This window comes from Arachis hypogaea, chromosome 7 (assembly GCF_003086295.3).
Source record: "Arachis hypogaea cultivar Tifrunner chromosome 7, arahy.Tifrunner.gnm2.J5K5, whole genome shotgun sequence".
NCBI classification, from domain to species: domain Eukaryota; kingdom Viridiplantae; phylum Streptophyta; class Magnoliopsida; order Fabales; family Fabaceae; genus Arachis; species Arachis hypogaea.
Genome location: NC_092042.1, coordinates 26,309,847 through 26,321,416, shown reverse-complemented (window position 1 = coordinate 26,321,416; position 11,570 = coordinate 26,309,847). Strand labels below are relative to the sequence as shown.

The following is an 11,570-nucleotide window of genomic DNA, read 5'->3' as shown; positions in this document are numbered from 1 at the left end:
TTTTTCAGGCCAAATGACATCATCTTGTAGCAATAGATTCCTCCCAGTGTTATGAACGCTATTTTATCCTCGTCAGGCCGGTGCATCAGTATCTGATTATAGCAGGAATAGGCATCCATAAAGCTCAGATACCGGTACCTCGCTGCCGCATCGACAAGTGCATCAATGTTGGGAAGGTGGTAGCAGTCCTTGGGACATGCTTTGTTAAGATCGGAGTAGTCCACACACAACCTTAATCTCCCATTGTTCTTTTTTACCCGAACTACATTTGACAGCCAGGTCAAGTAGTCTAGTTCTTAGATAAAACCTGTTTCTAGGAGGTTGGCCGTCTGCCTGGCCACCTCTTCTGCTTTTTCCTGTGACATCTTCCTTCTCTTTTGAGCTACTGGTCGGGCTTCCAGCTTGACGGCCAAGTGGTGTGACATGAGTTGGGGATCTATACCTGGCATATCGGCTGGCGTCCAAGAAAATAAATTGCCATTGGCCCTGATCATTTATACCAAAGGCTCTTTCAATTCATGTGGGAGGTTTCTATTTACAAACGTGAACTTCTCCTCCGTGTCCTTGACCCTAAACGTTTCCAGGTCCCCCTCTGGTTCGGGTCTGGGCTTGTGCCGACTCTAGCATCTAGGTCGGCGAGGAACACCCCTGATGCTTCTTTAGATTTTTTTTCTCAAGGAGACGCTGGCGTTGTCGCAAGCGTCTGCCATTTCCAAATCTCCTTTTATGGATCCTACAGATCCGTCATCAGCGACAAACTTCATCACTAGCAGCTTCGTACTGAATGCTGCCCCAACATCGTTATGGTTCTCCTCCCTAGGATGATGTTGTAGGTTGTGGAGTTCCATAGAACTATGAACTCAGCCATTATCGATATTTGCCCCTGTCCTTATCCTACGGAGATCAGTAGGGAGATTATCCCGTCCAGCTTGATGAAGTGGTTGCCTAGCCCTACGACACTGTGCTAGTGAGTCGTTAGGTCGGCATCCCATAATCCCAATGCATCGAGCACGTTTCGGAACATAATATTCGAGTCTGCCCCCGTATCCACAAGGATTCGTTTGACGAGGTCAGTTCCAACCCTGGTCGTGATGACCATGGGAGGGCTTTCCAGGACCTCGTCGAACCACTGGTCTTCCGAACCGAAAGAGATGGATGGAAGCCTTTTGGAGCTTCGCGCAGATGAGGAGGAGACCGCCAGGACTTTGGCATCTTTCTTGTGCGTCGATCTCGACCTTGGAGCCGTGTTTCTTGCGGTTACTACATTTCCCATGGTAAGGCCGTGGTAGTTATCCTCTGGCTCCTGTCGTTGCTTCACCGTTCGGGTCTTGTCTTCTCCATTGTGGTCGCAATTTCGTCTCCTCGGCTCCCTAATAAGGTGGGAGAATTTGGCTAGTTTTCCGGCCCTGATTGCTTGTTCCGGTGCATCCTTCAGGTCGAAGCAGTCCTGTGTCTTGTGTTCGTAGCCCTTATGGTAATCACAGTAGAGGCTCTTGTTCCCCCCGGTTCGGTCCTTCAGAGGTCGGGGCTTTCACAAGATTCCCTTCTTGGCTATCTGCTAGTAAACTTCTATGATGGGAATGGTGAGGGGAGTGTAATTGATGAATTTTCTGACACGAGGAAACAGTCTGGGTGTCTTGCTCGGACCGCCGTCTCTGGCGTGCTCCTTCTGCCTTTTTCCGTTACCGTGTTGCCTGGGTTGATTGTAAGAGTGCTACCGCTTGTTGACAGCCACAACATCACTGACTTTCTCATCGTTAATGTATTCTCTGGCTACAGTTTGGATCTCTTGCATCGTCCAGACCAGCTTTGTGGTGAGGTGCTTTCTAAAGTCCTTGTTAAGGAGCCCGTTCGTCAGACAGAGGCTAGCCACCGAATTAGTTAACCCCTCGATCTCCAAGCACTCATCATTGAATCGGTCTAGATACTTCCTGGTCAGCTCACCGGTCCTCTGAGTCATACCGAGCAAATTGATCGGGTGTTTTGCCTTCGCGATTCTGGTGGTGAATTGTGCTAGGAAGGCATGGCTAATATCCGAGAAGCCGGCCACCGAGCCCTGTGGGAGGCTGTTGGACCACCGTATTGTAGGCCCTGCTAGGGTGACCGGGAAGGTGCGGCATCTTACTTCGTCTCCTACTCCCTCCAGGTTCATCCTGGCCTCGAAGGTCGTGAGGTGCTCCTGTGGGTCTTGGGTTCCGTCATACCTTATGTCTGTTGGTCTGTCAAAGTGCTTTGGCAACCGGACCTTGAGGATGGAACGATGGAATAGGGTGGCACCCATTATCACGGGTCGCCGTGTTCCCTTAGATCTCTCTTCGCCGCTTTTGCGATCTTGCCTCGTGGCGCGCGTCCCCTTACCTCAGGCATAGATGATTGTGTCATGTCGTCTTCTTGGGTGTTCCTGATCTTTTCGACTACTTTCAGATTCCGATCTTGAGGCGAGAGCACGCCGGGAGCGACTGCTTCGGTGGGAGGTTCTTCCTAGACTTTCGGGAGATTGGGAGTAGTCGGGGTCGGAAGTTTGCTGATGATGCTCCTGATCCGCTAGTTGGCACTCCAGGTTTTGCACCCTATGGCGTAGTTCTTGCGTTATCCTAGCGCTGTCGCTACCAGTTCCCCCGAAGGGGTGTCTTTCTTGGGCTCTCGACTGTGGCTCGTACGTCGCGGGGGGGGGGGGGGACCTTAGCCGCTCCCGGGGAGAGGCGACGGAGGCTGCCCCATCAAGGCCCGCCGCGTGGCCATGGTCTCCTGGACCTTGCACGATGTTTATATAGGCGGTCCCCACAGATGGCGCCAATGTCCGGTTGGTCGGGTACCGAACGGTTCGTGAGGATCCTTGATTTGATAGGTAAGGTGTGGCCTGGGACCAGGTCGCGCGGGTGAAGTTGGGGTAGCCGACGTTCCGAGCTCTAGATGTAAAAGGAGGGTGTCACCTGCAAAGACACTCCGATGCTCTAGTCAGTTGAGTGTGCAGGCGAAAAAAGGATACAGTGGTAGATGTCATACCTTGGGGGAGGGGTAGGACCCTCCCCATATATAATGTGTCAGAAGTGGGCCCCACAAGAGAAGACCCACCTTCCTCGAAGCTTCCTTATATAGCTGTAGTGATGAGTTACCAAGGACGCGTGTCTGGGTCGGCGGTTAAGCAGCTCGCACCCGACCGTTCGGGTCAGGTGGTCTATGGGTCGGGTTGGCCCGCAATCTGTTTGGGCCAAGCCGTAACATAATATTTTTGTCAATATCTCATTTACTAATATAATTTTGTGTCTGTACGCATGTCATAGTATCATGTACTTATAAACAAATACATCTTTAAGAACTAACTTGAAAAATGTTTTATCACAGTGTGATGTAGCTATGACTAATGCAAAATAAAATAAATAACTATATTAGATGGACACTAAAATTAACTATCAAAATTGGTAGATACTTAGATAAAAAATTGTTTAAAACAACTTTTTCTAAGGATGCTTATGCATCATAGTATGATTGAAAATATTTATTAAATCGATTAATAATGGATTCTTTAATAAACCAAAACAGAATCAATTTATTATAGTAGCAACAGTACACCCAATTGTCCACATCATAATCGTCATCAGACCTGGTCCGATTTTCATCAAAACCAATTCATGCTTAATTTTTTTAATTTAAAAATGACGTCGTTTTCCTTTATTAAAACCGTTTTGCCCTAGCCCTCAACGTCACTCTCTCACTGAAGCTCGAACTCTCTCATCTCTTTCACTGTGATTCATTGGCTCTCACACACAAGCTCTCCCTCCCCCCTCTCTCTTTCTCTCTCTCTCCCCCTCCCCCCTTTCTCTTTCTCTCTCTCTCTCTCTCTCCCTCCCTCCCTCTCTCTCTCTCTCTCTCTCTCTCTCTCACTCATGTCTCCGGCAGGTCTTGCACTCAAGCTCGTTGTCGCTATGTGTGTCATCAATCGTCATCGTCTTGCACTTAGTCTCGCCCGTGTCTTCCTTGCACTCGATGTCGCCGGCGGCAGAAGCAGCAAGTTCCAATACTTTGTCAACATCGCTCTTTGTCTCATCATCATCTCGCACTTAGTCACGAGCCTTTGTTGCGCTCTCGTTCCCGGCGGCAGAAACAACAAATCTCAGGTTTGGTCGACATTGTCATCTTCTTGCTTCAAGTCTTGCCATCAGCTTTCTCCCCACTGTCAGCTTTCTTCACGCAACCAAAAGCTAGTTCCAGATTTGGTGAGTCCCAACAAATTTTTCTATTCTTTCATTTTCAATTTTGTTGATGTAATTCATCACCGCACTTTGATTTTGTTGCTGAAAGTTGAATGTGTTCCTAAAAATATCATTGAACTAGTTTTTTGTTGTTAAAAATCATCTCTGACATGAATTTTTTTATTGATTATAATTGAATCTTAAATAATTTGTTGTTGAAAATATCACTGAGCTAGTTTTTTGTTGTTGAAAATCATCACTGAATTGCATTTGTTAGTGATTAAACCTTGAATATATTGCTGTCTTGCTGAATAATCACTAAGTTAATTTTTTTGTTGCTAACAATCATTAGAGTTGAATTTGTTACATCACTAAACCTTGAATTTGTTGTTGTCTTGCTCAAATAATCACCTAGCTCCTTTAAACTTTATGACATGATTTGTTTCTGAGTTTGTATAGCACATAAAATTGTTTTGACAACTCAAATTTTGTATCAAAATTCCAATGAATTGTGATTGCCTTTTATTTATTTAATCTCATTAGGATGTAATGGATGTTAATTCAGAACCACTTAGTTCACAAGATAATGTTGAAGATTGTATGATGACTGGTGTGGAAGAGAATGTGAATTGTACTTGTGATTGCGGTGGCAACAATAGTAAATGTGTTTTTGTGACTGCCGATAATATTATAAACCAAACAATTGAAACATTGGATGCAACCTATAATTTGTATGTAAGCAATGCAAAGTGTGTCGGGTTCGGAGTTTGCAAGGGTGATACGGCGCATGGAAAAGATGGAACACAACACAAGATACTATTTTTTTACAACAAGGAAGGAAAGAGATACGAGAAATACATTTCTAATCCGAATAGGAAGAGAGAGCATAAAGCTATGACTCGTACTGGTTGTGAAGCCATGCTTGCGTTATATTTTGACACCAAAACTTCAACTTCACGGATAAGAAAATTAGTTGATAAGCACAACTACAATCTTTGTCCATGCATTTAAAACAAAGAAAATGAAACAAAATACTGCTACATATAAGTTTCTAACTAGCTGGTAGTTGTTAATTTTTTTTCTATTATAATTGTCATCAACCTAGCAACATGAGAACACAAGGGGATTCAAATCAAGACATCATTCCAAGAAGAAACAACAATATAATACACACAACATAATTGTAATAATTAATGAAAGAAACAACAAATATTTCAAGGTAAATGAAAATTACAGAAATCACAGAGGTTGATTTACTGGAAGGAAAAGTAGCCAACAACGAAGAGGTTGACAACGATGATGTAGAACGATCTTGTTGGAGGCAGCAACAGAGACTGGATTGCAACGAAGACGATTTTGCCTTTGACGACCTTGCTAGATGGCAACGTGACGAAGATGGAAATGCTTTTGCCTTTGCTGAAAATGATGCTGCCTCTGATGGAGACGATTCTCCTCTGACGCAATAAAAAATATGACACTTCTGTCTCTATCACAGCAATTTTGCCTCTAGCAACGACAATTCTCCTTAGACTAGGTGTTAGGTGCGCGATGACAGTTCTAGAATGACCTTGAGAGTGGAGGAAGGTAGCGGACGATGGTGAGAAGAAATGTGGAGAAAACCTTTCAGAGTTTGAATGTGAGAAAGAAAGGAGAGGAAAAGAATCTGAGAGGAAAAGAAAGGGGAGTGACTAATGGCAAAGAAAAGAGGAGAGAAGGGTTAGGATTTAGGATTTCTCAAAACTAATATATATATATATATATATATATATATATATATATATATATATATATATATCGGAAAATTTACCGGCGGATTTGGCAAGAAATTTGTCAGGTAAAAAAGTTACCTTTAGATTTGGTTTTCCGACGGTAATATTTGAAGCGAAAAAATTGGTGCAATCATTAACATCAGAATTACTGGCGAATTTATCTGCCAGTAAAACTCAATTAATAGAACGCTTCGTTTTGGTCACACGCAATGGTTTACCGTCAGATATATCTGCCAATAAATTTGACGGTACAGCTCAATTAATGGAACGTTGCATTTTGGACACGCTCAATGCATTACTATCGGATTTATTTGCCGGTAAATCCGACGGTAAATTTGCCGTAAATTGGAATCGTGTTCCCCCCTCTCATTTTGAAACACTCATTCTCTCTCTCTCTCTCTCTCTCTCTCTCTCTCTAAATCTCCTCTTCCTCTCTCTCTCTCTCTCACCCTCCCCCTTATTATTTTGTTTTAATTTTAAATTTTCTAATTTCTGAATTTATTATTTTCTTTATGATTTTCTTTTTGATTTGTTCTTAATTTTTTATATTCCTGATTTTTGTTATGATTTTTAGTTTATTCTTGATTCTTGGTTGAGATTTTTTGTTATGTTTTCGTTTTGCAAGTTTGAGTTCAGAGAACAGTACAAAAAATATCACCTAAATAACAAATCTGTTGTAGTTGTGAGTGTTTATTTATGCGGAATATTATTCAGTACTTGTTTTAAAAAAATTTGAATTAGTTTTCAAATTATTTTTAACTTGTTTGAATTTTAACATCTTTTGTCATTGCAGCTTCAAAACAATTAGGTTAGCAAGGCTGGTGGTGGCATGTAAAAATCAATTACATGTTTTTAACTTATTTTATGATTGATGATTGATTTTTGCTGCTATTTTTATAATTATTTTTTATTGGTCTATTGAAATTTAAAATTCAATCACATATTAGTTATCACCACTTTTACTTTCTCTCTAATTTTGTGTTTATTCTTTGTTTATTTTTTCGGTTGACTATGCCTATAAAGCTAATGTTCAATTATTCATATGTTATTTTCAGAAAAAATTGAAGTCACATATAAAATGAAAATTTAGAGAATACGATGATGCCAAACACTGATAGGGTCAACATTTTTTGTAAGTTTTTTACTTTATTTTCAGTTCTTTCGAAATCTTAATGCTTGAGAAAAAGTGAACAAATTTATACGTTGATTTGGCTGGTAGTGGGTAGAATTTTAATTTGGATTAAGCTTATTAAGTCAACTATATAGGTCATTAAGAGTAATAAGATATGATATATAGATTATTATCTCTTATTGAACATAAAAGGTTCTTAATTGGCTTTTTTTATAAGTATGCAAATGATACTTTAAGATAAGTTTCTAGTCATAATGTGCATATATACTTAATTTTTCTTTCTGTTTGCAGAATATGGGGGGTTACTGTCTTATAGTGCAGTTGGTTACTATACTTTTTTTGTACGTTAATTTTATATTTTTTACTTGTTTGATTGGTTGGTATTAGTTATATATGCTTTTGTTCTCTTCTGCTGTAGGAGGAGGATGATGATGAGTGAATTTATAAAAAAATTTAAGTTTACCGGCGGATAAATCCGTCCGCTGGTCATTATTAATTTTGTTATTAGTAAATAACATATTACCGTTGGATTTACCGGGGGATAAATCCGATGGTAAAATTTATCAGCAAAAAATTTTCATCGGTAATTAGCGACGGATAAGAAAATTTGCCGGTAATCAATTACCGGCGAGGTTTATACCATCAGATTTATTCTATTCCGACGGTAAATTCAACGGTAAATAAATTACTGGCGAATTTTTTTAGTAAATTTGCCAGTATGTGACAATTTTCTTACAGTGACATATTTGGTTCAATACCATTAATTGGTTTAGATAAAAAAAAGAAAAAACTGTTCATAATCAATTAGAAAAGAGTAAAAGCCATTGAAGATGAACTATATTTTAGTTTAACCAATGTCACGTGTTGAGCATTAATTAGTGGAGTTAATGCGTCTTTGAAAAAAGATATTTTTCGAATCTTAATTTGAGTGACACTCATCAAAATTAACTATTAATGTAGAATACATGTTGGCCTTACTTTAGTCTTGTACATTTTACACCAAATATAATATAGATACTTAATTTAGTTTTTCTCTCTCAATCTCTGACTTCCAATCTTTGTTACTCATCAGTCTCAGTTTTTCTTCCAAACACAATCTATAAGATTGGCCTTCATATATCACCAAGTCAAAGAAATTGTTTTTTTTTTAGGGTCTACATAATCATATAAGCAACAACTCAAGTGGTCTTCTGAGAATATAAGCTTCGTTTGGTTAGTGTATGGTATGAACATAAATGCTAACCCATGAAATATTAAAATATTAGTATTTGTCTATAATATTTAAAATAACAATAGACAAGACAACATTTTTTTTCAAAAGTCATTAAAGTTATTATTTATTAAAGAGTATACATTGGAGTTAAACTCTAAAATTGTTTATCAAATTGGCTGCCTATCCTAAAATAGTCTCCAAGATTTTAATTGCATCGATTACTTCACAAAGATTAGCAAAAGTGTATAACAATAGTCTCTAATGACATGATAAATCAAATAATTAAAAAAGAACGAGGGACTAATATAGTACACTTTTATCAATCTAGAAATGTAATTACTGTAACTAAGATCTTGTGAACTATTTTAAAGCACGCCACCAATTTGAAAAACCACTCTAAGGCTTAATTCTATCTACTTCTACTACTTCCATCATCCACCAACACCACCATTACCAACAATAGCATTATTTCAAAATCACCAAAACCGTCTCCAATTACAAATTTAATTTTTTTTAAAAAAATAAAAAAGAGCAAATATGAGATGCAAAAGAGAAAATCTTGCAATAAGGATGAAGGAATACCAGAAAAGGGTCTATAGCGATGAAGATGAAGACCCAATGGTAAGAGACAGAAAGGAAGATATAGATGTGAGGGTGAGAGGAAAATGAAAAGCGACGGCGATGAGCATGAAGACCTAATAGTATCAAAGAGGAAGAAGAACTAACGTGATAGGGAAAAATCTTGAGGGAGGGTGGGAGAAGGAAAAGGGTAGAGAAAACTGAGGAAAATAAGAGGAGGAAGAAAGGTTGTGGAAGAGATAAAGAATATGCGGGGGAGGGAGCACCACGACAATGTGGGGGAAAAAACAGTGTGATGGCAAAGTGGCACAGCAGCCAATAGGAGAGGAAGTGAGGCAAAGGGAGGATGAAGAGAGTATTATGACAAAGGGGCAAGATTTGAAATTTTAAAAGTTAACAAAGAATAGAAATATAAAAAATATATGTATGTTGTTCCTCTAATGAGGTACATAAAGTATCTTTATTTGCCACTCTGGGTCATCATGTGTTGGTAATTAAATCAAATTTATTTTTTTATTAATAAGAATTTGAATAGTCAAAGTTTTCTATTTATTAATTAGACAAGTGTATGTAACTAAACATTGTTTAAGTAATTGCATGGACAAAGAAGGTGTTGAAATTAAAGATTGAAAATATATATTTAAAGTGTCATAATTATAAGCAAGTTTTATTTTCATAAGGTGACCTCCATCATCTTTTGTAATGTCAATTTTACACCACTTATATGTGTCCTAACTATTAAAATAATAATTAAAACCATGCCTATACAGAAGGTGGTATATATATCGTTATTCTCTAAGTAAAAGTTTATAAATTAATATGGAGTTAAATTCAGAATATTCACTTTCAAAAGTATAATAAATAAAAGAAATGTGTATCACTATTATAGTGTTGTTTCTTCTCCTAATATGTTATGTTATTGTGAGAGAAAATTATTTTGAAGTTATGTTAAATTTCAATGTGTGAATGATCTTTGGGCAAATTAATTGTGAGTTTAAAACTAACATTCGATATTAGAATTAGTTTAATCTATTGTTAATTGTATGTGAGTTTATGAGATGTAGGAGAATTCATCGATAGTTCTTTATTTATCGAGTCAGTTCAATTTAGTGTTAATAGATAAAGAGTTGGAGAATTTGTGAAAACAACTTTCTCACTTAAAGAGTTTGTGAAAACAAGTGTTCTTATTAGAGAATTGTCAAACAAGAGAGTTCTTGTTAGAAAGGTGATGAAATCAAGAATATTCTCATGTTGGCTTATTAAGCTATTATATAGAAAGGTTCCAAAATCAACGAGAAACCAAAATAGTTGGTAGATAATATCTACCCACTAAAAGGCTTATAATCTTTGAAGATTTGAATGTGAGTTTGTGAGAAAAAATTAATGTTATATCCAAGAACAATGTTCAATTGGCATTAAAACAAATAGTTGTGGGGAGAGTTTCTTAAGGATGTCAATGAAGTATAATTATATAGTGACTACAATGTCAAGTTTTACATTAGAAATATAAAGATACTTACGCAGAATTGGATGGAAAAGAAGAATGGCCACAGTTTGTTAGATACACTAATTAGATACATTGATAGTAACAGAGTTGAAAATATTGAAACGAGGAAGAACAATTAAAAATTTGCATTTTATCTTAGTTCTAATGCAGTTTTTTTATCTTCAAAAAAATAACTGATAGTTATTCTCTCTATATTAGAAGTACAATAGAGAGAGAGAAAGTTGTAAGAGAGAGAGAAAGAGATAGTTAATGAATAAAAACTATATTGATATTCAATTTCACAAAATTAGAGAATTGATGAAGGAAAAAAAGTATTAATTGAATATTGTCCCATTGAAGAACAAGTAGTACATATTTTTACAAAGTCATTTAAAATTGAGTAGTTTACAAGTTAAAGAAGATCGTATAGTTAATTCTATAAAGTTGTTTAAGAGAGACAATGTTGGTAATTAAATAAAGTTGGTCTTTTTATTGATAAAAATTTGAATAGTCAAAATATGTTACTAATTAAACAAGTTTATATGACTAAGCAGTGTCTAAGCAGCTGCATGAATGAAGAACAAGATATTCAAATTAAAGATTCTAACATATGTTTGAAGTGTCATAAATATAAGTAAGTTTTACTCTTAAAATGTCATATCTATCTTTTATTGTAATGTCAATTTTACATCACTTATATGTATTTTAGTTATTAAGATAGTCATTAGAACTCATACTTTATTAAAGGGTGATATATATGTTATTGAAGGTTTTCAAGTGAGTTGAGATGGGACTTAAATCAAGGAACCACTTTTAATGCTTAATAAAACAAATTGTATAGTACACTAAAATTAGGAGATTGTTTTTATTTTTGTCTCATCCCACAGTAGCATAACAAAATGAAAATAGAAGTTGCAGAGTTTAGGAAAGAAGAAGAATAATACCATGATATATCCTGGTTCGGCCACAAAGTGTAATGTGACCTCTGTCCAGTCTCCACTACAATAATGGTAGAATTTTTACTACAATCAATGAGGATTACAAATACCAATTTCAAGAGACTCAGACTCTTATAAACCACCTAAGTTATCTCAAGCTTAGTAAATCACCTTCGTGCTCACCCAACTTAGTTAAGGAGAATTAAGTGCACTCTAACCCAATACACTTGAAATTAAAACACTAAGACAAAAGATTAATG

General features: G+C 37.2%; 1 protein-coding gene across 1 annotated transcript; it reads right to left on the bottom strand.

Moving 5' to 3' along the window:
• Window positions 1–964: 964 nt before the first annotated feature.
• Window positions 965–2,281, bottom strand: LOC112701313 (uncharacterized). The gene is made up of 2 exons (XM_025752089.1): window positions 1,748–2,281; window positions 965–1,528 (listed from the first exon to the last, which is right to left on the bottom strand). The coding sequence occupies exons 1-2, from the start codon at window positions 2,279–2,281 to the stop codon at window positions 965–967; spliced, it is 1,098 nt and encodes a 365-aa protein (XP_025607874.1).
• Between the last annotated feature and the right edge of the window lie 9,289 nt (window positions 2,282–11,570).

Coding starts and splice junctions, on each gene's coding strand:
- LOC112701313 (XM_025752089.1), bottom strand. CDS start 2,281: ATGGGTGCCACCCTATTCCATCGTTCCATCCTCAAGGTCCGGTTGCCA. Junction 1,529..1,747: donor AATACATTAACGATGAGAAA/GTCAGTGATGTT, acceptor ATCTTGTGAAAG/CCCCGACCTCTGAAGGACCG.